At 42.8% G+C, this 23,238-nt stretch overlaps 2 protein-coding genes across 2 annotated transcripts in view; both read right to left on the bottom strand.

The window, feature by feature from the left end:
* The window catches only part of HDGFL3 (HDGF like 3), a 72,580-nt gene extending 51,186 nt beyond the window's left edge, over positions 1-21,394 (bottom strand). The window contains exon 1 of the mRNA XM_060617535.3: positions 20,901-21,394. Coding sequence (XP_060473518.1) covers positions 20,901-20,984 — 84 coding nt within the window. The 5' untranslated portion in view covers positions 20,985-21,394. The remainder of the gene's footprint in view (positions 1-20,900) is intronic.
* Positions 1-23,238, bottom strand: part of HOMER2 (homer scaffold protein 2) — a 615,401-nt gene that overhangs the window by 305,542 nt on the left and 286,621 nt on the right. The window lies entirely within an intron of this gene.

The raw sequence follows: 23,238 nt of genomic DNA, 5'->3' as shown, positions 1-23,238 counted from the left end.
GTCAATAATATTGTAATAACATTGTATGGTGACAGATGGTAACTACATTTTTTTTCAACTTTTTAAAATGTTTATTTAATTGGGGCATTCACTTTTGAATGCCCCCTCTCTGTAAAGAGAGCTTTCATACTATTCTTCCTTTCTGATCTTATATTCTAATAAACTTGTGCCTGCTGCTCAATAAATAAATAAACAAACAGACAAATAAATAAATGTTTATTTATTTTTGAGAGAGCAAGAGTGGGGAGGGACAGAGGATCTGAAGCAGGCTCTGTGTCGACAGCATAACGTATAAGATTGGTGAATCGCTGCCATACACCTGAAACTAATATAACACCGAATGCTAACTATACTTCAGAAACCAAAAAAAAACCCCAAACACCCAAAGGACTTGGATGCCATTTATGGAAAGAATTTCAGAATACAAGGAAAAAAGTGAAAGTAAGGAAAATAATCATATTGGCTAAAACTAGAACCTGCTCCAACATAATAGAACACTATAAAACAAAGAAGCCAAATCACTAAAGAAGTGAAGGAAATAAATAAGGAGACCAAAATGGAAGACAATTTGCAAAGACATTATTTGCAAAAGGGAAAGCATATTGAACAGAGGGGAACAAGGTAGACACTGATTCACTGACAAGGAGAGGCAACTAATAAACGAGGACACTTTTGAGATTAATAGGTTTAGACTATTATTGGGTTTTGCATTCACAAAACAACCTGTGAAAAAGGTTAATCTGTATTCAGCTTCATGTGTACCACCATGCGTGCTGGCAGATTGGGAAAGCTGGAATAGGGAAGGAAATGACCTTAAAATTATTTACTAAAACTAGTTTGGTTTTTAAAAAAAATGTGCACCATGACCAAGAGACTATTTTGGGAATGCAAGGTAGATTCCACATATCAAAATCAATCAATATAATATACCATATTAATAGAACAAAAGACAAAGACCACATGACAATCACATTAGACACAGGAAAAACATCTGAAAAACTCCCGACATCCTTTCATGATAAAAACATTCAACCAAGTGGGAATAGAAGGAAACAACCTCAAGCTGATAAAGGGCATCAATAAAAAAAAAAAACAAAAACAAAAACAAAAAACCAAAAAACCTCAGCTAACATCATACTTAATGGTGAAAGACTGAAAAATTTCCACGTAAGATCAGGAACACGACCAGGATGTTCACCCGCCATCGCTTCTAGTCAACATTGTACTAGAGGTTCTAGACAGAGCATTTAGACTGTTGGGAATGTAAAGTAGTAAAGCGGCATTAGAAAAGAGTCTGGCAGTTTTTCAAAGGGTTAAACACAGAGTAATGATATGACCCAGCAATTCCATTCCTAGGTGTATACCCAAGAGATTGAAAACATGAAGTCCACATAAAAAATTGTACACAAATGTTCACTGTGGCATTATTCATAACAGCCAGAAGCGGAAACAATCCAAATACCCATCAACTGATGAGCGATTTTAAAAAATGTGAAACACCCACCCAGTGGAATGTTATTCAGCTATAAAAAGGGATGAAGTGCTGACACTTGTTATACACAGATGAAATACGAATAAACATAATGCTAAGTGAAAGGCCAGACACAAAAGGCCACACAGTCTAGGATTCCATTTATTTATTTATGTATTTATTTAAGTTTAATTTATTTTGGGGGAGACGGAGAGAGAGAGGCAGAAAGAGGCGAGAAAGAGAGTCCCACCAGGCTTGGTACTGTCATTGCAGAGCCCGACGTGGGGCTCAATCCCGTGAATCGTGAGATCATGACCTGAGCTGAAATCAAGAGCTGGACACTTAACCAAAACTAAGCCGTCCATGTGCCCCTATGATTCCATTTAAATAAAATGTCCAGAATGAACACATTCATAGAGACAAAGTAGATTTGTGATTGTCGGGGTCTGGGTGGGTGGGGAGTGACTGCTTAATGAATACAGGGTTTCCTTTTGGGGTGATGAAATGTTCTGGAATTAATGTTAACGGCTGTACCAAAACTTGTGAATATAATAAAAACCACTGAATTGCACAATTTAAAAGGATGAATTTTATGGCACCTGAATTACATCTTAAAACACACACACACACACACAGATATGTTTATATACTGAGACAAAGTAAGGCATATTCCAAGTATGCAAGTATAATTTAATATTTAATCTACTTATATAATTAATACAAAGGCTAAAAAAGAAAACTTATATGATTATTACAATGGATGGTAAAAAGACGGTTGGCAAAATTTAACTTAAAAAAAAAAGTTTATTCTCAAGCAGGCTCTGTGCTATCAGCATAGAGCCTGACGTAGGGCTCGAACTCATGAACCATGAGATCATGACCTGAGTTGAAATCAAGAGCTGGAGGCTTAACACTCTGAGCCACTCAGGCACCCCAAAATTTAACTTCTTAATAAAAATTATTTAAAAAACAAGAATAAAAGAATATTTCAACATAATGAAGACAGCCAAATCCAAATAGAGTAATAAAACAAGATATATTCCTAAAAATCAGGAAGGAGGCAAGGATGTCAATTACCTCCAGTGCTTAACACTGTTCTGGAAGTTCTAGTTAATATATTAAGATAATTCCTACCCCACTTTCCAACAAACAAATATTGCAACAGAAGAGACAAAAGAATCATAATTTGCATATGATTTATGAAAAAGTATATCACTAGAAAAACAGAATTAAAGTATAGCAGGATGACAAATAAGTGAAAAAAAAGCCTTGGCATGTTATCACCAGAGACCAGATTTGAAAATATAAAAGAAAAAGACTGAATTCAGTCCTTCTACAAATATTTACTGAATGTTTTTTGTGAGCCAGTCACTGTTCTAAGTGTTAAGGATACACCAACAAACAAGAGGCAAAAATCCCTGCCCTCAAGGGGGAAAATAAAACAGCAAATAACTCTAATAAATAAGTAAATTATTTAGTATGTAAGAATACGAAAAAAGAGCTGTACAAAATGAGTCAAGCACAGGGTTGTAATTGTCAACAGGACGGTGTAAAATCTCTCATTGGAAGAGGCAGGCCCGAACAGACTGGAGGGGGTCTGGGCGATGCCCGGAGGAGGGAGCCGGGACAGAGCCCCTGAGGCAGCACTGTGACCCGGGTGTAAGGAACCGGGAGGAGGCTGGGGCTGGGCTATATCAAGGAAGGGAGGAGGCTGGTCGACCCTCTATGTTAACGGGATGACTGTTGCCCTTGCGGCACCGCTGAAAAGAGACTTTCAGAGGGCAGGGGTGGAGAGGGAGAGCAGCTAGAAATCTACTAGAACAGTAAAGGGACGATAGCGGTATAGACAAGGATGGTGGCGGTGGAAGGGTTTGCAATCTGCTTGTAACTCTGAGGTTGGAATGAACGGGGTTTGCCAGCACACTAGGTATGGGGAGTAAAAAAACCTGTTAAGTCAAGGATGATGCCAAGGTTCTTATTCTGAGCAACTAAAATTCAGTTTATAAAAGCATCAGCAACAGCAAATGACACCCAGTAATCTTTTTAAGAAGTGTGGTTCCTTTAGGAAGAAAACCTCAAAACTCTACTAGACAGAAAAAAAAATAGAAACATTCCATATTTCTGGCTGGAATGTTTCAATATTGGTAAAAGTGTCATTCCTCCTCGTATTAATTTACAATTTAATTCACTTCAAACTAAAATTCCATTGAGATTTCTCTTGAAATTCATTCAACGTATTGCTAAAGTCAATCTAGAAAAACAACTAAGTGAAAATGGTTAAGAATACTTATTCTTTATTTTTTATTAACAATTTTTTAATGTTTGTTTATTTTTGAGAGAGACAGAGAGAGAGCATGAGAGGCAGAGGGGCAGAGAGAGAAGAAGACACAGAATCCGAAGCAGGCTCCAGGCTCTGAGCTGGCAGCACAGAGCCCGACGCGGGGCTCGAACTCACGAGTGCATGACCTGAGTCAAAGTCAGTGGCCCAACCGAATGAACCACCCAGGCGCCCCCAAAATACTTATTCTTAATAAAAAGATTACCTCTGAGAAACTTGCTCTTCTCTGCCTAAAATGCTTTCCCCCCAATATCCACAGGGCTCCCTCTCCTTCAGATCTCTGAGTTCAAATGCTGTCCTACGAGAGAGGCTTTCCCCGAACACTCGCTATACGACACAGCAAGACCCTTGCTTCCTCTGTACCACTGCCAGCACTCCCTATCCCCTTCGACCTCTGGGTCACGTTCTGCACTATAAACTCCGCCTGGTGTAGAGGATGTGTCCGATAAATAGCTGTTCAATGAATGGATGAATAAACATCCATTACCAGAGATAAACCACACAATGTACTGGAATGGTTTAGAATACAGGCTGTGGAGCCCAGTATCAGGTTTATCATTTACTGTAATTGGGCAATTTTTAAGATATTTAAAATCTTTCTCAAGTTCAGAAAGTTTTTTCACATGTAAAGACAGGGGGCAGGGGTTATGAACATCAACAGCACAGGGTTATTGTCATGGTATATAAGAAGAAATGGCATACAAGCTCTCAACAATTAATGCTAAGACTTTCATTTAATTCTTCTTCCTTAAAATAAGCCCACTTAAATCAGTTCCCTCAAAATTTCTGTCCCCTACCCTCTTGCACTGTTGGTGGGAATGCAAACTGGTGCAGCCACTCTGGAAAAGTGTGGATGTTCCTCAAAAAATTAAAAATAGAACTACCCTATGACCCAACAATAGCTGGGTCCCCAGCACTAGTAGGGATTTATCCAAAGGATACAGGAGTGCTGATTCGTAAGGGCACATGCACCCCAATGTTTATAGCAGCGCTATCAACAATAGCCAAATTATGGAAACAGCCCAAATGTCCACCAACTGATGAATGAATAAAGAAGACGTATATATACACAATGGAATACTACTTGGCAATGAGAAAGAATGAAATTCTGCCATTTGCAACAACGTGGATGGAACTGGAAGGTATTATGCTAAGTGAAATAAGCCAGTCAGAAAAAGGTATCCTATGTTTTCACTCTTACGTGGAATTCAAGAAACTTGACAGAATACCATAGTGGAAGGGAAGGAAAAAATAAGTTACAAACAGAGAGGGAGGCAAACCATAAGAGACTCTTAGATACAAACTGAGGATTGATGGGGGTCGGGGGCTGAGGGGGCGTGGAAAATGGGTGATGGGCATTGAGGAGGGCACTTGTTGGGATGAGCACTGGACGTTGTATGTAAGTGATGAATCATGGGAATCCACTCCTGAAGCCAAGACTACCCTGTATACACTCTATGTTAGCTAACATGACAATAAATTATTTAAAAAAATTTGTCCCCTAACTCTAGTTGTAAAAACTATCAGAGGACAGAAGAAAGTAGTATTTGTTTAGGTTCAACCATGTGTTAGGTACCTGTAAATAAGTTCTCTCAATAACTTTGTGGGGGTAGATAACACTAATTCCACTTTAGAGAAGAAGAGGCTAAGGGAGATTAGGTAATTTGCCCAAGGTCACACAGATAAGTGGCAGAGCATCATTTGAACCCATATGTCCTTAGCTCCAGAGCACATGCTCTTTCTGCTCTCCTATACTTCCTATTTCTTCTTTCGTAGGAGTCCCTTAAATATTTGAAAATTACTATCGCTATGTACATCTTTCCTTCTTTTACAAAACATTCACATCTCTTATTATTTCCATATATGTCTTTATTTCTAGATCCCTCATGGTCAAGAATTCATTCTAGTTTGTGAGGCCCCTTAACCTATGGCATCTTAAGTTTGAACTGCACGGGACCACATATACCTGAATTTTTTCCAAAAAAATATAGTATCGTAAATATATTTTTTCTTCCTTATGATTTTCCTAACAATATTGTCTTTCTCTAGCTTACTTTATTATAATAAACATATATATGTGCTAATCAACTATTTATGTTATTCATAAGGCCTGTGGTCCACAGTAGGCTATTTGTAGTTAGGTTTTTAGAAAGTCAAAAGTTATACCTGGGGGTGCCTGGGTGGCTGAGTCAGTTGAACATCCGACTCCAGGTTTCGGGTCAGGTCACAATCTCACCATTTGTGGGTTTAAGTCCCATGTGGGGCTCCGTGTTGACAGTGCAAAGACTGCTTGGGATATTCTCTCTCTCTCTCCCTCTCCCTCTCCCTCTCCCTGTCCCTCCTGTGCTCACCCTCTTTCTTTGTCGAAATAAATAAACTTAAAAAAAAATTTTATACTTGGATTTTTGACTGTGGGGGTTGGTGCCCCTAGTCCCTGTCCCCTTGTTGTTCAAGGGTCAACTATAATTATTTTTAAAGGGAACAAAATCTTGAAGACCCCCATAAAATTTTATGGTAATGTTCTGAAACATGCACAAAGATAACAATTGTACTCATAACCATATACTATAAAACCAAGATTAATTTGTGTATCAAGCAGAAATAAAAGGACCTCAATAAAATCCAAATTAATAATATTAATTTAATGTCCTATTGCTTTGTTGAAATTACATCCTGTTTATTACAACACGAGTATGTCTCAGGTTCTAAGGCACGTAGCACCCCCACTTTGCCTTGCGCCGTGTGAGGAGTCCAATTTCACAGCACTCCTCTCTACTTGAACCTTAGTCCGTCTTGACATCATTAGGTGACCAAGTAAGATGTGGGAATTAAAGAAAAAAGAGCACCTGGGATAATCTGAGGTCTTTGTTTTGGGGGGTGACTGGCCGGATAGTAATTTTTTACTAAAATAGGAAAACTTGAGGGGCGCCTGGGTGGCTCAGTTGGTTGAGCATCTGACTTTGGCTCAAGACACGATCTCGCGGTTGGTGAGTTTGAGGCCCACATCCGGCTCACTGCTGTCAGTGCAGAGTCCACTTCAGATCCTCTGTCCCCCTCTCTCTGCCCTCCCCTGCTCGTTCTCTCTCTCTCACGGTCTCCCTCCCTTCCTCAAAAATAAATAAACATTAAAAGAAAAAGAAATACTTAGGTCGGGAGGGGTGACTAGATTAGTTCTGACCATGAACTTGTGGTACTGGGGCTATTAGTCAGAAAACGGAGGTGTGGATTTGAGTCAGGGCCTGAAACAGAGGTCTAGAAGATATTATTCTGAAGATGGTGGCTTGAAGTCGAAAAAGACCCTACAAAGGCACAGAGAAATAGAAGAACCTTTCAAGAAAAGCAATACATGAGGGAAGCCAAACAAAGGAAGAGCATTTTTTATTTTTATTTTTAATTTTTTTTAATGTTTATTTATTTTTGAGGCAGAGAGAGACAGAGCATGAACAGGGGAGGGTCAGAGAGAGGGAGACACAGAATCTGAAACAGGCTCCAGGCTCTGAGCTGTCAGCACAGAGCCCGACGCGGGGCTCGAACCCACGGACCGCGAGATCATGACCTGAGCCAAAGTTGGACGCTTAACCAACTGAGCCACCCAGGTGCCTCTCGGAAGAGTATTTTTTAAAAGGCAGTATTAAATTCCACCGAGGCAAAGTAAGGATGGAGTGCTCTCTGGATCAGCACATCAGGGTGACCTTTGGGGGAGGGGGAAGAATGAGACAGTAAGAGGACCATTTCTGGTCTGAGGAGAAAGAATTCGTCAAGGGGAAGAGGCTGTTTAGGTCAACCCTAGCACCTGTTAGAGCACTTGGGATACAGCAAAGATTCAAAAAATATTTACTGAATGTTGATGAAAGAAGGAAAAGGGAGGAGCCAAGCAAGAGGAGGGTCTTAATAAGCAGCACAGGGAAGAGGTGAAGGGGAGGGAAACGATTTTTTAATCATGTTAAACTCCAGGCTGTTTATGTTCAGAATCCTCGAAACGATAAGAAAAAGTTGTTATTGTGCCCATTTTACAGATGAGTCCATCGAGGCCGAAGGGATTAGGTAACCTACGCGAGGTTACTCATCCACTCAGATGTGGCTTCATCTGCCCACAAGACTCTTGCTCTTCTACTTCACCCTGAAAAGGAACACGTGAAACCTGAAAGTAAGAGAATTTGCTGAAAATGAGGGGAAAGAATCTGAGCTGGAAGAGGACAATGAAAGTATCTCGCCACCAGCGAGAAGAACCATGAGCAGCACTGGGGGCCCGGATGAAAGCAATCGGGGGCGGGGGGGCAGGCCCAGGCTGCAAGTCTTTGTGATTACGGCCAGTTGCTTGCAGGAGACCATTTGCTGGAGCAGAAAAGGCAGGCGAGAAGAATGGCCAGGAAGGGGCTTCTAGAATGAATGTATCAGAGTAAAAAGGGGGAGAGCAGTTCAAGTGATCATGTGGGTTCCTTCATGTAAGAAGGAAGGGAAGCCCAGAGGCAGTGGACAGACCAAGAGGAAATGGGGAGGTCAAAGGCTTCCAGAGTTTACAGTAACACTGAATGAGAAGCAATTTTCACGGACAAAGGAGGAATCCTCGGTCACCGTCACCTCCATTTCACTTCGGCAAACTTCTCCAACTGCCCACTCCTGGTAAACTGCTCTACTTCTGTAATTTGCTCTTGTGACAACAGAAAAACAAGGGACACGTTTGTTCTGGGTTACCTGATCCCTGGGAGTCAAATAATCTTTGCCCCAGACAAGGAACTTATTAAAAACAAACAGTGGAAACCATCATACTTCATAACTCTAGCAAAGGCTCTGTCTCTTCCCTCCACCTGGCCTCCCACAAGGTAGAGCCAGCAGACCACAGCAGTGACGGAAGACTGAGCTGGACAACAACAAGAGCTCTTGAATACCTGGCATAACATGAAGATTAACCCAATCGTACCCTTTCTGTTCCAAGATAAGTTCCATTTAGTACAGTGGGTACTCCTTTCGTGTGTACTCATAGAAGTGTACTCCTTTTGTGTGAGTCAATCAGCCAGATGTGAGATCTAAAACTGTGCTTACTGTATCTTTTCAGAAAGGTATCTTTTACAGAAACTGAAGAATGCTTTACTATCCTCAATACTAGGTTCTCTCTCTACTGAGGCTGCTGTATCTAGTAATAGCAAGAAGTCTCTTTTTGATTAGACAAAGTGATTTAAAAAGGAAATATAGGGGCGCCTGGGTGGCTCAGTAGGTGGGTCGGGTCACGATCTCACGGTTTGTGAGTTCAAGCCCCACATCGGGCTTTGTGCTGACAGTTCAGAGCCTGGAGCCTGCTTCAGATTGTGTCTCCCTCTTTCTGCCCCTCCTCGCTCAAGCTGTCTCTCTCAAAAATAAACATACATTTAAAAAAATTAAAGAAAAAGAAATATAGAACCATTAGAAACGTGTTAGTCCCATGACTTTACACCCACTTCAGAAACTACCACCCCCCCCCCGCCCCCAAGTACAAGTCTTCTGGACTTAACAAAAGCCCTTCATCCTCAGTCCTGGATAGCCTGATACCTCCAGGCTAGCCTCACAAACTCAAGAAACCCCCAGAGCTTCAATACTATCATCCAGGGAACACTATGTAGTCAAACACTGTTCTGTAGCTGGATAGTTAAGAAATCCATGGAGCTTAATATCCTTAAGAAGGCATATATATGAAGCTATAATTAGCTTCAACAAAGTTGTAGATCCATGTGCAGTTTAAAGATTAGAAGGATGATGAGAGTAGAAATACCATATTTTATACCAAGCCTTTTGAGATCAAGGGAAAAACTGGCCTGGATGGTTAAATGACCTAAAATAACGTAACTTTCTTTTCTTACGTCCATGTGATTTTCATGTAAGACTGTGGCTACAGCAGAATAAAAAGCTCAGGACTGCTAACTCGTCTCCAAAATCCATACACACAAGCAAAACTCACACAGATCAATTTCCTTTTGGCCTAACAGACCAGATCAGTGCTTTTTTTCAAACTATAGGTAGTGAAAGTGATTTAGTGAGTTACAACCTGATTTTACACAAAATAAAAATATAAAAATATCAGAATGCATCACATATAATATGATTTGGTGAAAACTTTTTTCTGGTGTGTGTGTGTACGTATATGTATGTGTGTGTATGAAATTAGTATATATGGGCTATAGTAAAAAAAAAAAAAGGGGGGGGGGGGCCTGAAAGCCATCAGACCAGACTGCATCAGAATCAAGCAACAACGATGACTCACTGCTAAGATCTAAATATTTTCGAAATTATTGACTTAATCCTCACATCACAGTTCGAGGAAGGAAATAAGAACAGTTATATGCCTTGTTTGAAAATAGTTGGTCTCATTTTGAAAGTCAAACAGAGGTCTAGAGGGAATTAATTTTCAATTCACTCAACATATGCTAATTCTAAAAAAAAAAATGAACCAAGAATCTGTCATACCGCTCCCTGTGAATAAGCATTTTCCCCCTAAGTTAAAGATGCCCTTAGCATAAAAGTTCTATTTCAGTGATAAAGAAAAAGGAAGAAGAGATCTAAAGCGATGAATTTATTTTTTGACATTTTTTCCTACATAAAAATTTTCGAATCTTCTGTGACACTCTTTTTTACATTGCTTACCACCTCTGAACCTAACATACCCAGCACTTCTAACAGCTCTCATCTTAAATACATTTTGCAATAAAAACCTAGAAGTTAATGCTATGCTATCAAGAATTTTCCAGTCCCCATGGAGGTAACTTTGTTGTTACCATGGACTCTCCTATACTTTGAAAACCAGATAACCTCCACTTCTGGGTGGCCCTACAGACTATAATCAGACTTAGAGAATCCACTCAGAGCTCGCATTTCAGTGATCTAGCGGACTGAGTAGTTTATTCAGAGGCCTTGTTTGTATGCCACATAGTCCGACTTAGTTTGCCCCCAAATACTGAAACTATTTGGAACCTCTAGAAATGGCCATCATACTCAGGAATCTGAATAAGGGGTAACAATGACAAGTCCCTACAATGACTAGAGCCTAGAGCTAACTCAAAATTATGAAGCCACGAGGAAACTACTGAAAGACACCCACCCACCCACAAAAGCATCTGCTGAGACTTTACTAGGTTTCTAGCATTGTACAGTAAGGAGTTTGTGGTGCTCCTGGTAGGTGATTGTTGGGTACTACACTAGCAAACACTTCTTTCATGTACATTTTAACACATGATTACTAGGGAAAAAGAAGGGAAAGTGAGTAAGAATTTGATAAACACAAATATTTCACTGAATTTCTTTGGTTACAAGTTAGGCAGAACAGATATATCATCTATGATCCTTAACTAGCAAACACTATTTCATGCACATTTCAATATTTGATTCCAAGGAAAAAAGGGAGAGAAAGTAAGAATTATCATCCTCCCCATTTTACAACGAGGTTGTAATGAAAGATGCCCAAACCTGACAAATCAAGACAGTGGTGGAATGAACTATGCTGTCTTTTAACTCTTGGCTTCATTGTTCTTCCCACTATCGTAGGAAATCTTGTTCAGATATCTGGAGGATCCTTCTAAAGGCTTGAGCTCACCAATTTTAGATTACTTCATTCTTTTTACCTCTATGTAGCTCTCTGTGACCATACAGCTATTTACCTAACTGCAGCAAATTCCTAGTGGCAAAAAGATATAATAGAAAAATTCACTTACTACCATAGCTGAGAAGCAATTACATATATGAACGGCAGTGAAATAACACAGGAAAATGCTGTTATAGGGATTAAGAATGCAGTAAACTGGCAAAAAGCTACACAGGCTAGTAGTAGTCCTTATGATTTAGCTTCTAGGCTCTACTGAACCAGTAACTCTTGCTATACCTGCTCTTCAAAGTCTATGTGTTCCATCACACATAAAGGTATTAGAACCTAAAACTAAAGTCAACACTACGCTATTCATTCAGAATGGATTTTAATGGGCTCTGCTTTCTTTATATGCATAACGGATATCTTATTTACTTTCATACTGCCTTGTGTCAAAGGGCTTTCAAAGACACAGACCAGAGAAAAATAATAACAAATGTCACAATAAACGTTTTCTGACTTGAGAGTGCTGGCCTCCCAGTAGCTTATAATACATACACACACACACACACATACGTATACATATACACATATGTAATATATATAATATACATACAGTCTTCTTACACAGTGCCAAATGCTTCTTCAGTTCCTTCACCTCATCTGTTTCCACATTTTTTTTAAGTTTATTTTTATTTATTTTCAGAGAGAGCGTGTGTGTGGGAGGGGTAGAGAGAGAAGGGACACAGAGAATCCCAAGCAGGTTCTGTGCTGTCAGCACAGAGCCCGATGTGGGGCTGGATCACAGGACGCTGGGATCATGACCTAAGCCAAAACCAAGAGCCAGACACCTAACTGAATGAGCCACCCAGGAGCCCCTGTTATCACATTTCTTATGTTCCTGTGGCATTCTTAATGGTCTAGGATTAACACACTTCACTCAGTGTATAACCTTAGGTGAATTTCTTAAGTCTTGGTTTTCTTATGGGACTATCTACCTTAGAGTAGTGTTATCATATATTCATCCTAATTTGTAATCAAGACATATAAGATACGTGATTTGATATATGACATATATGACACATATATTCTGCCTAAATTGTCAACGAGGAAATTAATTCTATTAAATATCTGTATTTATTAGGTTGACAAACATTTTTAAAATTTTAAATCATCTCCTTTTAATGAATATGTGAGAAAACAGGTATTTTCTTATTCTGCTACTGGTTAAGATGGTTAAAACTTTTCTGGAGGGCAATGTGACAATATAAATCCAAAGTTTTAAAACATGCACGTGCCCTTTGACTAAGAAATGTGATTCCCAGATACCAATCCTGAAGAAGTAACTAACGGTTTAGCTAAAAGCATGTGTCTCAGAGTATTATTTTACAGTATAAAAAACTGGAAATAACCTAAATATCAGTATAATAGGAAGTTATATACGGTTATATGGTAAATATGGTTATAATTTATAACAAATAGGTCTGTACCATAAATTACCAGATGGCTATTACAGATAATGTTATAGAAATGCATTCACTGCCACTGAAAGACATCTAAGATATAGTGTTTAAGTGGGGATAAAAGGCTGCAGAACTGAATGTATTATAAAAATTATGTACTTACACATGTAGGTGCATATTCATGATGCTTGTTACTAGGTAGAGGGATATTAATCTTTCTACAATGAACATTATTACTTATGTAATAAAATTTTTTTACAGACATGAGGTATTTATAACATAAAGGTTAATCCATTCTCTCTTTTAAATAGTTAAAGATAGGTTAAATAATTTACAGTATAAGCAGGGGTGCCTGGCTGGCTCAGTCAGGAGTATGGGACTCCTGATCCTGGGGTTGTGAGTTCAAGTGCCTCATTGGGTAGAGATTACTTAAATATAAAACCTTTAAAAAAACAGTTCACAGTATGAGCAGATAGTTTTAGATGCAAGGAACTCTACTGACCTTTAAGGGTCCTCTATAGTCAGTACTCCATTTGTGGTGGAAAAAACAGCATTTTTTTGTTTGTTTTTAATTTCTAATTTGTTACAGATGGGCATTTTTATAAAATACATGAAAGAGTAATTATTAGAAAAATAAAATTAAAGGCATATAAAATACAAGCCTCGGGGCGCCTGGGTGGCTCAGTCGGTTGAGCGCCGACTTCGGCTCAGGTCACGATCTCGCGGTCCGTGAGTTCGAGCCCCGCATCGGGCCCCTGTGCTGACAGCTCAGAGCCCGGAGCCTGTTTCAGATTCTGTGTCTCCCTCTCTCTGACCCTCCCCCATTCATGCTCTGTCTCTCTCTGTCTCAAAAATAAATAAACGTTAAAAAAAAAAATTTTTTAAAAATAAAATACAAGCCTCATTTTAAAAATAAGATTCACAAGGGGTGCCTGGGTGGCTCAGTCACTTAAGCGTCCGACTCTTGGATTTGGTTCAGGTCATGATCTCACAGCTGGTAGGTTTAAGTCCTATGTCGGGCTCTGAGCTGACAGTGTAGCGCCTGCTTGGGATTCTCTCTCCCTCTCCCCCACTCACATGTGCGCTCTCTCTCTCTCTCTCAAAATAAATAAATAAACTTAAAAATAATAAAATTAGATTCACTAGCATAAAGTTACTCTATCAGATTGCTTTACAAAGTTTCTCGGGGTGCCTGGGTGGCTTAGTCAGGTAAGAGTCCAACTCTTGATCTCAGCTCAGGTCTGATCTCATGGTTTGTGAGTTCAAGTCCTACAATGGGCTTGCGCTGACAGCACAGAGCCTGCTTGGGATTCTGTCTCTCCCTCTCTCTGCCCCTTCCCCGCTTGCACTCTCTCTCTCTCAAAACTAAACTTAAAAAAAAAAGTTTCTAAACTCTTACTCTCAATTTCTGCACCTATCTTGTCACCGTCACCTATCCTGGCCACAGACCATACTTCCAGTAGCACGGCTCTAAAGGATAAAAAGCCATTTTGCAATGGACTAATAACTATCAAGTAGACTAGCTTCTGACTGAGTATCTGGGCAATCTTCTGCAATCGAAGATAACTTTTTCCAATAAAAAGGAGCATTTGGGCTCTTCCCCTATTATGTTTACCCTATTTACAAGCCTACAATGTTCTTCTTATGCTAATAGACATTTTCAATAGTCATATATAATTTTAAACCATCAATCCTTTTCCAAAAGAATCAAATACAATCTCATATAGTAGAAACCTGACTTCAGACAATTAACATTTTACAAATGATGGGGAAAACAGTAGTCATTAGGGCATTCCAAAGGGGATGTGCCAGAAATACAGATTCACCTGGGTGAAATGGGAGCGATGGAAAAGGTACACGTTCGTATTGAGAGTTTAAGCTGCCTATTTGCTCCCAGAGTTAAGCAGAAGAACAGGAGACAATCTGCCAGGTCCTTGCAACACGAACACAGTCCCTGGGGAAAAGGCTGACTGAATCTGTGTCACTCTACCTGAGGAATGAAACAATGACGGACTCGTTTGGACTCACGCCAAAGAAATGGAAAGTGTAAACATCTTACTTTATGTTGAGATTAAAAAAAGTTTAAGTCTCAAGTGATTCCCTGAAGTGATATAGCCTGGTCTCCAAAAATAAAGGTTCGCAGTTTATTGTCAAAGATAAAAAACTGAAAGTGCAACGGATCAGAAACTAAGGATTCTCAGCCTTTGTATTAATACAAGGCATAGAAACACTAATTATTTAATTATAATATTTAAAAAAATTTTTTTTTTCAACGTTTTTTATTTTTTATTTTTGGGACAGAGAGAGACAGAGCATGAACGGGGGAGGGGCAGAGAGAGAGGGAGACACAGAATCGGAAACAGGCTCCAGGCTCCGAGCCATCAGCCCAGAGCCTGACGCGGGGCTCGAACTCATGGACCGCGAGATCGTGACCTGGCTGACGTCGGACGCTTAACCGACTGCGCCACCCAGGCGCCCCAATTATAATATTTTTAAGTTGCTGCAAATTTAATCTGTTGGTAGAAAAATGAAAAACTATACCTAGGCACAGTGTCTTACACACAGCAGGTGCTCAATAAAAGCTCACTAAGCATTTAGCTCTTCAAGATGTCATAGAATGGTAGGTCAAATGCTGTATTCTTAAGTTTTATCAAGTGAGAGGTTGAGAGCTAGATGAGAAATAAGAGGAGCAATGATTTAATATGAAAGGAACAGAAAGACTCTAATATGTAAACAAAAGACAGAGGCAGAAACCAGAACTAAAAAGAAATGTAAAGAAAAAGCTGTGAAGTAGTAAATGAAGTTTCTAAAATAGTCAAAAGGGAACAGGAAGATGCAAATCGGTAGCACTGAAGCCTTAAAGGGAAAAAACTTCTCACTGAAAGCCAAGAATGGTGAAATTCAATCCGTGAAGAAGTTTGGAGTATTAGATTCTTTCTCCCCACTTCATACAAAGTATGCATTTTTAAACTGAGGTATAACATATACAGTCTGGTGCACAAATCTTAAATGGACAGCTTGATATATTTTTACACATGTACACTTCTGGGTACCCACCAGCCAGATCAAGATACAGAACACCTTCAGGGCTTCCTCCTCCACCCACCATGAACTAATCACCACTGATCAATTGTGCCCGTTTTGATCGTCATGGTTAGCATACAGAATGTGCGCTCTGGTGTTGGCTTTCTTCACTCAACCTCAAAATCTTGAAATACGTCCATATTTTTGTGGGCATCAGTAGTTTGTTCCTTTTTACTGCTGAGTAGTACTCCACTGCACGAATATACTATAATTCTGCTGATCCGTTCTCCTGTTGATGGACACCTGGGTTGTTCTCAATCTCCTGCTATTATGGATAAAGCTGCCATGTATGAGCATTCTTGTACAAATCTTTTGGTGGACACACACACTCATTTTTCCTGGATATATGCCTAGACCAGACTGCTAAATTACAAGCTAGGCGTGTGTTTAACTACAGACGACCAGGCCAGCTTTCTAAAGTGATCATATCAATTTACTCTCTGATTAGCAATGCCAGAGAGTACTCCTATAAAGTTTTTAAATTTAAAAAAGTTCTTTCGTTGAAACACAAGAGTTTTGAGACCTTTTTGTTTTGTTTTGTTTTGTATTTCTATTTTTTAGAGCAGGGGTAACATAGGCAGAGTGCTCATATCTCAGGGAATGTACAAGATGATGGGGGCTGGGGAGGTGTGAGAAGAAAATAGTGCAACTTCTATTTTAGTTTCTTATTCTTTTCCCTAAAAAGTAAGTTTTACTAATATTTAATACATAAGTTGACACTGGTGTCCTTTTTCAGATGGTTGTATTTATTCACTTTGGGCCTACTGTGGTTTCCTGCCATTTGAGAGTGCCTGGTTGAGCAAAATTATGGAATATTCACTTCTAACTGAACTCTTGCCAAATGAACAAGTGGCTAAAAGGAGTCCTATAAGAGAGTACTAATAACGTAAGCATAAGCAAACAAGGAAATGGCCAAGCTGACAGTTCTGTTATAGAAAATCTTTTTAGATGATAAAAACTGTGACTAGCTAGTCAGATCTCCCATGAAACAGGCAAAAAATAACATTAATATTTTTAAAAATATAAACAATCTATTACTCTTAATATTTTGCTAATAAGAATTTAAAAATTTTTAACGTTTATTTATTTTTGAGACAGAGAGAGACAGAGCATGAACGGGGAGGGTCAGAGACAGAGGGAGACACAGAATCTGAAACAAGCTCCAGGCTCTGAGCTATCAGCACAGAAACTGACGCGGGGCCCGAACTCACGGACCCCGAGATCATGACCTGAGCCGAAGTCGGACGCTTAACCGACTGGGTCACCCAGGCACCTCCGCTAATAAGAATTTTAAAACATAAATTGTATCATTTGTCACTCCCTTCAGATTCTCTTGTATTTGTTTCATAATGTACAGAATAGTACAAAGTACATGTATACATAATTTTTTAAAATGTTTATTTATTCATCTTTATTTTTGAGACAGAGACAGAGCATGAGCGGGGGAGAGGCAGAGAGGGAGTCACAGAATCAGAAGCAGGCTCCAGGCTCCGGAGCGGTCTGACGCGGGACGCGAACTTGTCAACTGCGAGATCATGACCTGAGGTGAAGCTGGACGCTCAACCGACTGAGCCACCCAGGAGCCCCTATAATTTAAAGTAAGTTTACACAAATTTTTTTTTACCAACAGGGTACACAATCAAAAGGGTTCAGAGACTCGTTTTAGTGTATTTTTAATATTAAGCTAGTTAATCCTTGGGTACAAATGAACTTGTAATTTTTAAGTCATATTTAATCAAGTATACTCCATTAGAAACAGCTAGCTGGCTACTGAATGTTAACACATCTGAACTGGGAGGAAGACAGGAATTAACTGGGAAGAGGAAATGAGGGAACTTTCATCGGTACTGATACTATGCTGTATCTTGCAAGAGGTTTGGACTATACCAGTGTACATATTTGTCAAACTCACTGGTACATTTAAGTATGTTTCAGTTTATGTAAATTTTACCTCAAAAGGCAAAAAAAAAAAAAAAAAAAAAAAAAAGGATCTAAAAAAAATATTGACCTCTAGTTAACGATAATGCATGCTGAAGTGTCTAGGAGTAAATTATACTGATGTTGGCAACTTACTTTAAAATGCATTAAAATAAGATGGACTGCTATATGGATAGAGGGATGGATATATGAATAACATGATAAAGCATGATAAACAGTAAATGCTGCTTATAGAATTTGGGTGACGGATAGAAGGGTGTACGATTCTTTTAACTTTTCTGTGTGTTTGAAATTACTCATGATAAAATGTTGGAAAAAAGAATCAATCTACTCCTAGGTTGAAAATTAAAAACAGTATAGTGATACAGGTTAGAAATTCAAGCTAGAAATTCAAAAAGGAAAAAAAGGCAGGAACATTCAACCACCACTGCTTGATGCTTTTACATACGTTAAATCCGTGAGGGCTGAATTATGTCTATTTCGCAAACTAAAACTTAGATTACAGAACATGCCTAAGGTCAGAGAGTATGAAACCCAGCCCCAAACTGAATCTAACCTGACCATTTTCCTAGATGCCTGAGTCCTCTTGGCCCACATTCTTCACAAGGGGCTGCCTAGAACCAAACGTCTTCACTGCAGCACACAAGCTGGTTCTCCATCCAAGCGTGGACCACCTCCGATAGAAAACTCCCTACAGTCTGAACCGAAATCTGTCTCCCCCACATTTTGCCTCCTACGCCTGATCGCCTGATCGCTTGGGGCCATATAGACTCTAATCCCCACATGACTGGTCTTCATAGCAAGCGACAGAATTCAAATAAGTAGAGTTTTTTTCCAGTGAGTACTTTATAACATCATCTACAAGCTATGACTGGGTGTAAGTGGGGATAATGCCTCACAGAACTGGAGAAGAAATAAAATGAGAACATATGTGAAGCATACAGCACAGTAACGAACAGAGTAGGGACTCAAATATCTTTTTCTAACCCTTACCTTCCCTTGGAAATGATAACATGCCACTCACTATAAAATAATACTTTTTTAATTAAAAAAAAGAAAGACTTAGGTCCTTCCCTTAAGTTTATGTTAAATGTGAAGAGACTTAGATTTTTCTCTCCTGCATTTACTACACCTAACAACCCAACTGACTTTGTTTCCTCATTTCACTTTTCATTTTGCCTTGTTTTGCAATTACAAATTCTAGGAATTTTGTGTGGATTAGATATACAACTACGACCACTTCTGCAGCACGTTTTTGTTTCAAAATTACTACAGGTGGCCAACCTATGAAAGCAACTTGTTAAGGAAACTTTAAGTATTTTCTTTTTGACTCTCAGAAGTTATTTATCAAAGGTAAGATTAAAGGAAGCCACTGGATTACAAGGAACCGACCAACTGGTGATGATAATCTTTAATTCACTTTTGACCACGTGTATACCAATGAACCCTATAGCTGTTTATTTGATAAATATACTCAGAGATTCCCTAAAGGATGCCTGAAGTCACAAATCTTGCCCCTTTAAGCAGGATGGCACTTCGGTATGAAAAGTAACCAGTTATCCTAGCGTGAGGTTGAGGCCAACCTACAGTTCACATGTGGAGAAGAGTGATTTTCACAGCCTAATGGAACCTGAACCTCATTTGAGATCTGAGGTTGTCAGTATTGGAAGGGATCCTACAGATGATCATTTTAGAGTTGCAGAAATGGATATTCAGTTGAAATGATTAGCCCACAAAGACCAAATACCAAGGCCCCCAATTCCTGGCACAGTGTTCTCTCTCCATTTCACAATCATGTCAAACTAAATACAAAAAAAAGTGATTATAACCATCCATTACTTCAACTTCACTAATTTCAGCCTGGCCACCCGTGATGTCACTTCCTTTTGTGAATGGGTGGGTTTTTTTTTTTTTTTTTTTTCTTTCTTGGTCTAGCTATCTGCACTTTACTGTAATACAACATTTTAGAGCTCACACTCTTATTTATGCCAGTATTTCCCCACATCTACCTCTGTTCCCCAAAGATACCAACAAGCCTCCAAGATGCCTTGACCCTCCTTTCCACTGTATTTATTTCAAACAACTAACTGCCAAGTATGATCAGAATTAGAAGTAAAAGCGATTTATTTTTAAAACACAAAGCACACACGGTAGTGTTGATCTCTTCCCCAAAAGGCCTGCTTAAGAAAAAAAAAAAAAAATAATAATCGAATGCTGTGCATTACACGCAGATGCTTTCTAGAGACAAGAGCCCGGCGACAGCCTTGCTAGATAGGAAAGAGAGAGCTATTGTGGACTGTAGTGGAAGGCCAAGGAGAAGGTCTGGGATCCGACCTAAAACAAATATGGAGGTGAAAAGGCACGAGGAGCTTCCCGGACCCAGCCGCCGGGGCCAAGCGGCGAGCCCCCCTCCCCCCCAGCTCCTCCGGGTGGGCTCGGGAGAACGATGGGCAGCGGGGATGCACGTACCCCAGGACAATGATGGGGCCCGCGGGGAACCCGGAATCGCGCGCAGGGAAGACTCAACAAGTCTGGATGGCGAAGGATGCGCCGAGGGATGGATGAACGGCTGCCAAGAGGCTCCCGCTGGCCTCGGGACGGCCACGGCCCCTTTCCAGGATCCCCGGCCGCGCGGCCCCCGCCGGCCCGCCGCCAGCCATTTGCATTACGCTCCCCTACGTGCCCCGACGTTCGCCCGGGACCCGGCTTCCCACCCGCGACCCTGCCCGCAGCGATGCCTGCCGCCCAGGCCCGCCGCCCGGCGGCGCGGGCTCCCAAGCCCCCGCGGCGGGCCTGCCCGGGCCGGAGCCGCCTTCGAAAGTGGGCGGAAGGATGGCCGCCCTCGCGGGGAGCGGGCGCGGCCCGGAACCCTCGCCTCCGGCCCGGGCACGTCCTCCGTGCGCAGCGCCGCCCGCGCCTCCGGCCCCGGCCGCGGCCGGCTCGGGGCGCCGGGCTCCGGGCCGAGGCGGATGGGGACGGGAGGGGGGGGGGGCGGGCGCGCCATCATGAAGGGGAAAATGGTGGGCGGGCGGGCCCGCCCGCGGCCGCCGTACTCACCCGGGCCGGCCAGTGCGGGTAGCCCTTCATCTTGGCGAAGACCAGGTCGCCCGCCTTGTACTCGCGGGGCCGCGGACGCGCCATCCCGGCCGCTTCCTCCCCCGGTCGTCCTTGGTCGCCGCGAAGATGCCGGGAGGCCGCCCCCCCGCGGGCCGACGGACTGCGCCGCGCTCCCCGCGGGCCTCGAGCGGGCGGGCGGACGAGCGGCCGCTCCGACGAGGGGAAGCGGCGAGGCGGCGGCTGAGGCGAGGGGTGGGCGGGGGGCGCAGCAGGCCCGGCAAATCACGGCCCGGCAGCGGGGGAGGGGAGCCCCCGGCCGCTCGGCTCTCGCCCGCGCCGAGGTCCCCGCCGCCGCCGCGCGCTGCTCACAGGCGCCGCGTCGCCTGCCTCATGCCGCCGCCGCCGCCGCCGCCGCCGCCGCCGGCCTCCCTCCCGGGCTCCCGGGCGCGGCGCGAGCGCCGGGCCTCGCGCCTCCTCCGAATTCCTCCTCGGGCAGCGACCGCAAACACGATCTTATTATTGTTCTCGCGCGCGCTCAGCATCCCCCCCGCCCCGCTTCCCGCTCCCCTCCCCTCCCGCGCCGGCCGGTTAATTCCTAGGTACACGGCCGGCTTTCGCCCAGAAACCGAGCGCGCCAGCCCGGCTGCTCGGCGGGCGGGCGGGCGGTGGGCGCGTCCTCCCCCAGCACCGAAGCCCGCGCGGGGCGGGCGGGAGCGCCTACTCCGGAGGACGCCCGCCGCCCGCTCTCTTTTGTTCTGGGCCCGGAGCTGCCTGGCGCAGCCCAGCCAATCACCACCTGGCCGCCCCCCTCCCCGCCGGCCAGCGCCACCCTGGGGGGCGCTCCCCCCCCCTCCCTGCCCCCGCCCGGCCGCCCCCCGCGGCCACTGCTGCGGATGCTCTCCGGTGAGTGGGGCACAAAGGCGCTCCAGGCCTGGGGGACGACTGCGGAGGGGACCCGCTGCCCCGAGCATCAACCAGGCTGCTTGGAAAGAGCACCGCTCCGGAGTCGGCGATCTTGTCCGGTTCTCGCCCCACGTCTGCCCTTGACAGTGGGTTGGGACCCACCTAGGGCAGGCTCTGGAGCCGGGGTCGCGGGAGGTGCCGTCCTGGGCCGAGCGGCACAGTCGGGATTCGAACGCGGACCCGCGCGCCTCCAAAGTCCACAAAAGCTTATGCTTCTCCTTGCGTGGATCCTTACAGGCCTGCGGTTTTGTGGAAGGGACTGAACTCTGGCAGGTCACTCGTTTCCAGTCCTGCCAACGTTTTGGACAACGTGTGTTGAATCTGTCCAATGATGACCGCTACTTCTTTACAGCATCCTGAAGCCCACCTTTGGGAAGTCAGCGGGCGCAGCTCCTGAGTGGAACCGACTTTCTGTGGCCTTCATTTTGTCACAAGAACAGTTCTTGTGTGCGTCTGTCCCCTCTTCTAAGCTCTCCTGCCCTCCCCCCTTTGATAGCAGCTATTTCTTTCTATCAGCATCTGCCTCCCTCACTTGCCTTGTAGAACTGTGTGTGTGTGTGTGTGTGTGTGTGTGTGTGTGTGTGGAATACCAACCCTTGCTCCTGTTCCTAGTGCTGGGCTTCCAATAATGGAGCTCTAAAGTCTCTAGACTTTCTGATGATTATGTTGTTACTAGTGCTTGACATGACCCCCTAATGCATTTCCTTACCACTTGCATCTGGTGATTTTCCTTTTCAGATATGACCCCTTCCTCATAGCTCCTACAGGCTCACCTGTCTTGTTTTCTCACTGTGCAAAACTAGTCTAGGTCCTTTGGCCTCCGTTATGATAGCCAGCATCAGCCGGTTCAGGCTTCTATAACAAAATACCATAGACAGGGTGACTTAAAAACAACGGAAAGTTTATTTCTCACCGTTCTGGAGGCTGGGAGGTCCAAGAACAAGGCAGTTCTGTTTTTTTGGTGAGGACCGGCTTCCTGGTTCATAGAGGACAGTGTTTTCAGCAGTGTTTACCCTGTGTCCTTCTACAGGTACGAGTGGGAAGAGGGCATGGGGGCTCCCTGGGGTCCCTTTTGTAAGGACACTAATCCCATTCATGAGGCCTCCACCCCATGACCTCATCCCCTCCCAAAGCCTTCACTTCCAAATACATTTGACATTAGGATTTCACATATGAATTTAGGGAGGACACAAACCTTCAGTCCATAGCAGTCTGCTAATGTGCCTCCCACTTGTACCACCTGTCATGTGTATCTGTCATCATGCCATCATGCGCCGTCCGTGAACCTGTGAATGGTTCCTATGTCATCTTATGTCAAAACTCAATCCCTCCGACTAGCTTCAAAGCCCTGGCTGTTGGCTGCCTGCCCCCTATG

The sequence above is a fragment of the Panthera onca genome, chromosome B3 (genome assembly GCF_046562875.1).
Source record: "Panthera onca isolate mPanOnc1 chromosome B3, mPanOnc1 haplotype 2, whole genome shotgun sequence".
In the NCBI taxonomy this organism is placed as follows: domain Eukaryota; kingdom Metazoa; phylum Chordata; class Mammalia; order Carnivora; family Felidae; genus Panthera; species Panthera onca.
This window is presented reverse-complemented; position numbering and strand designations above follow the sequence as displayed.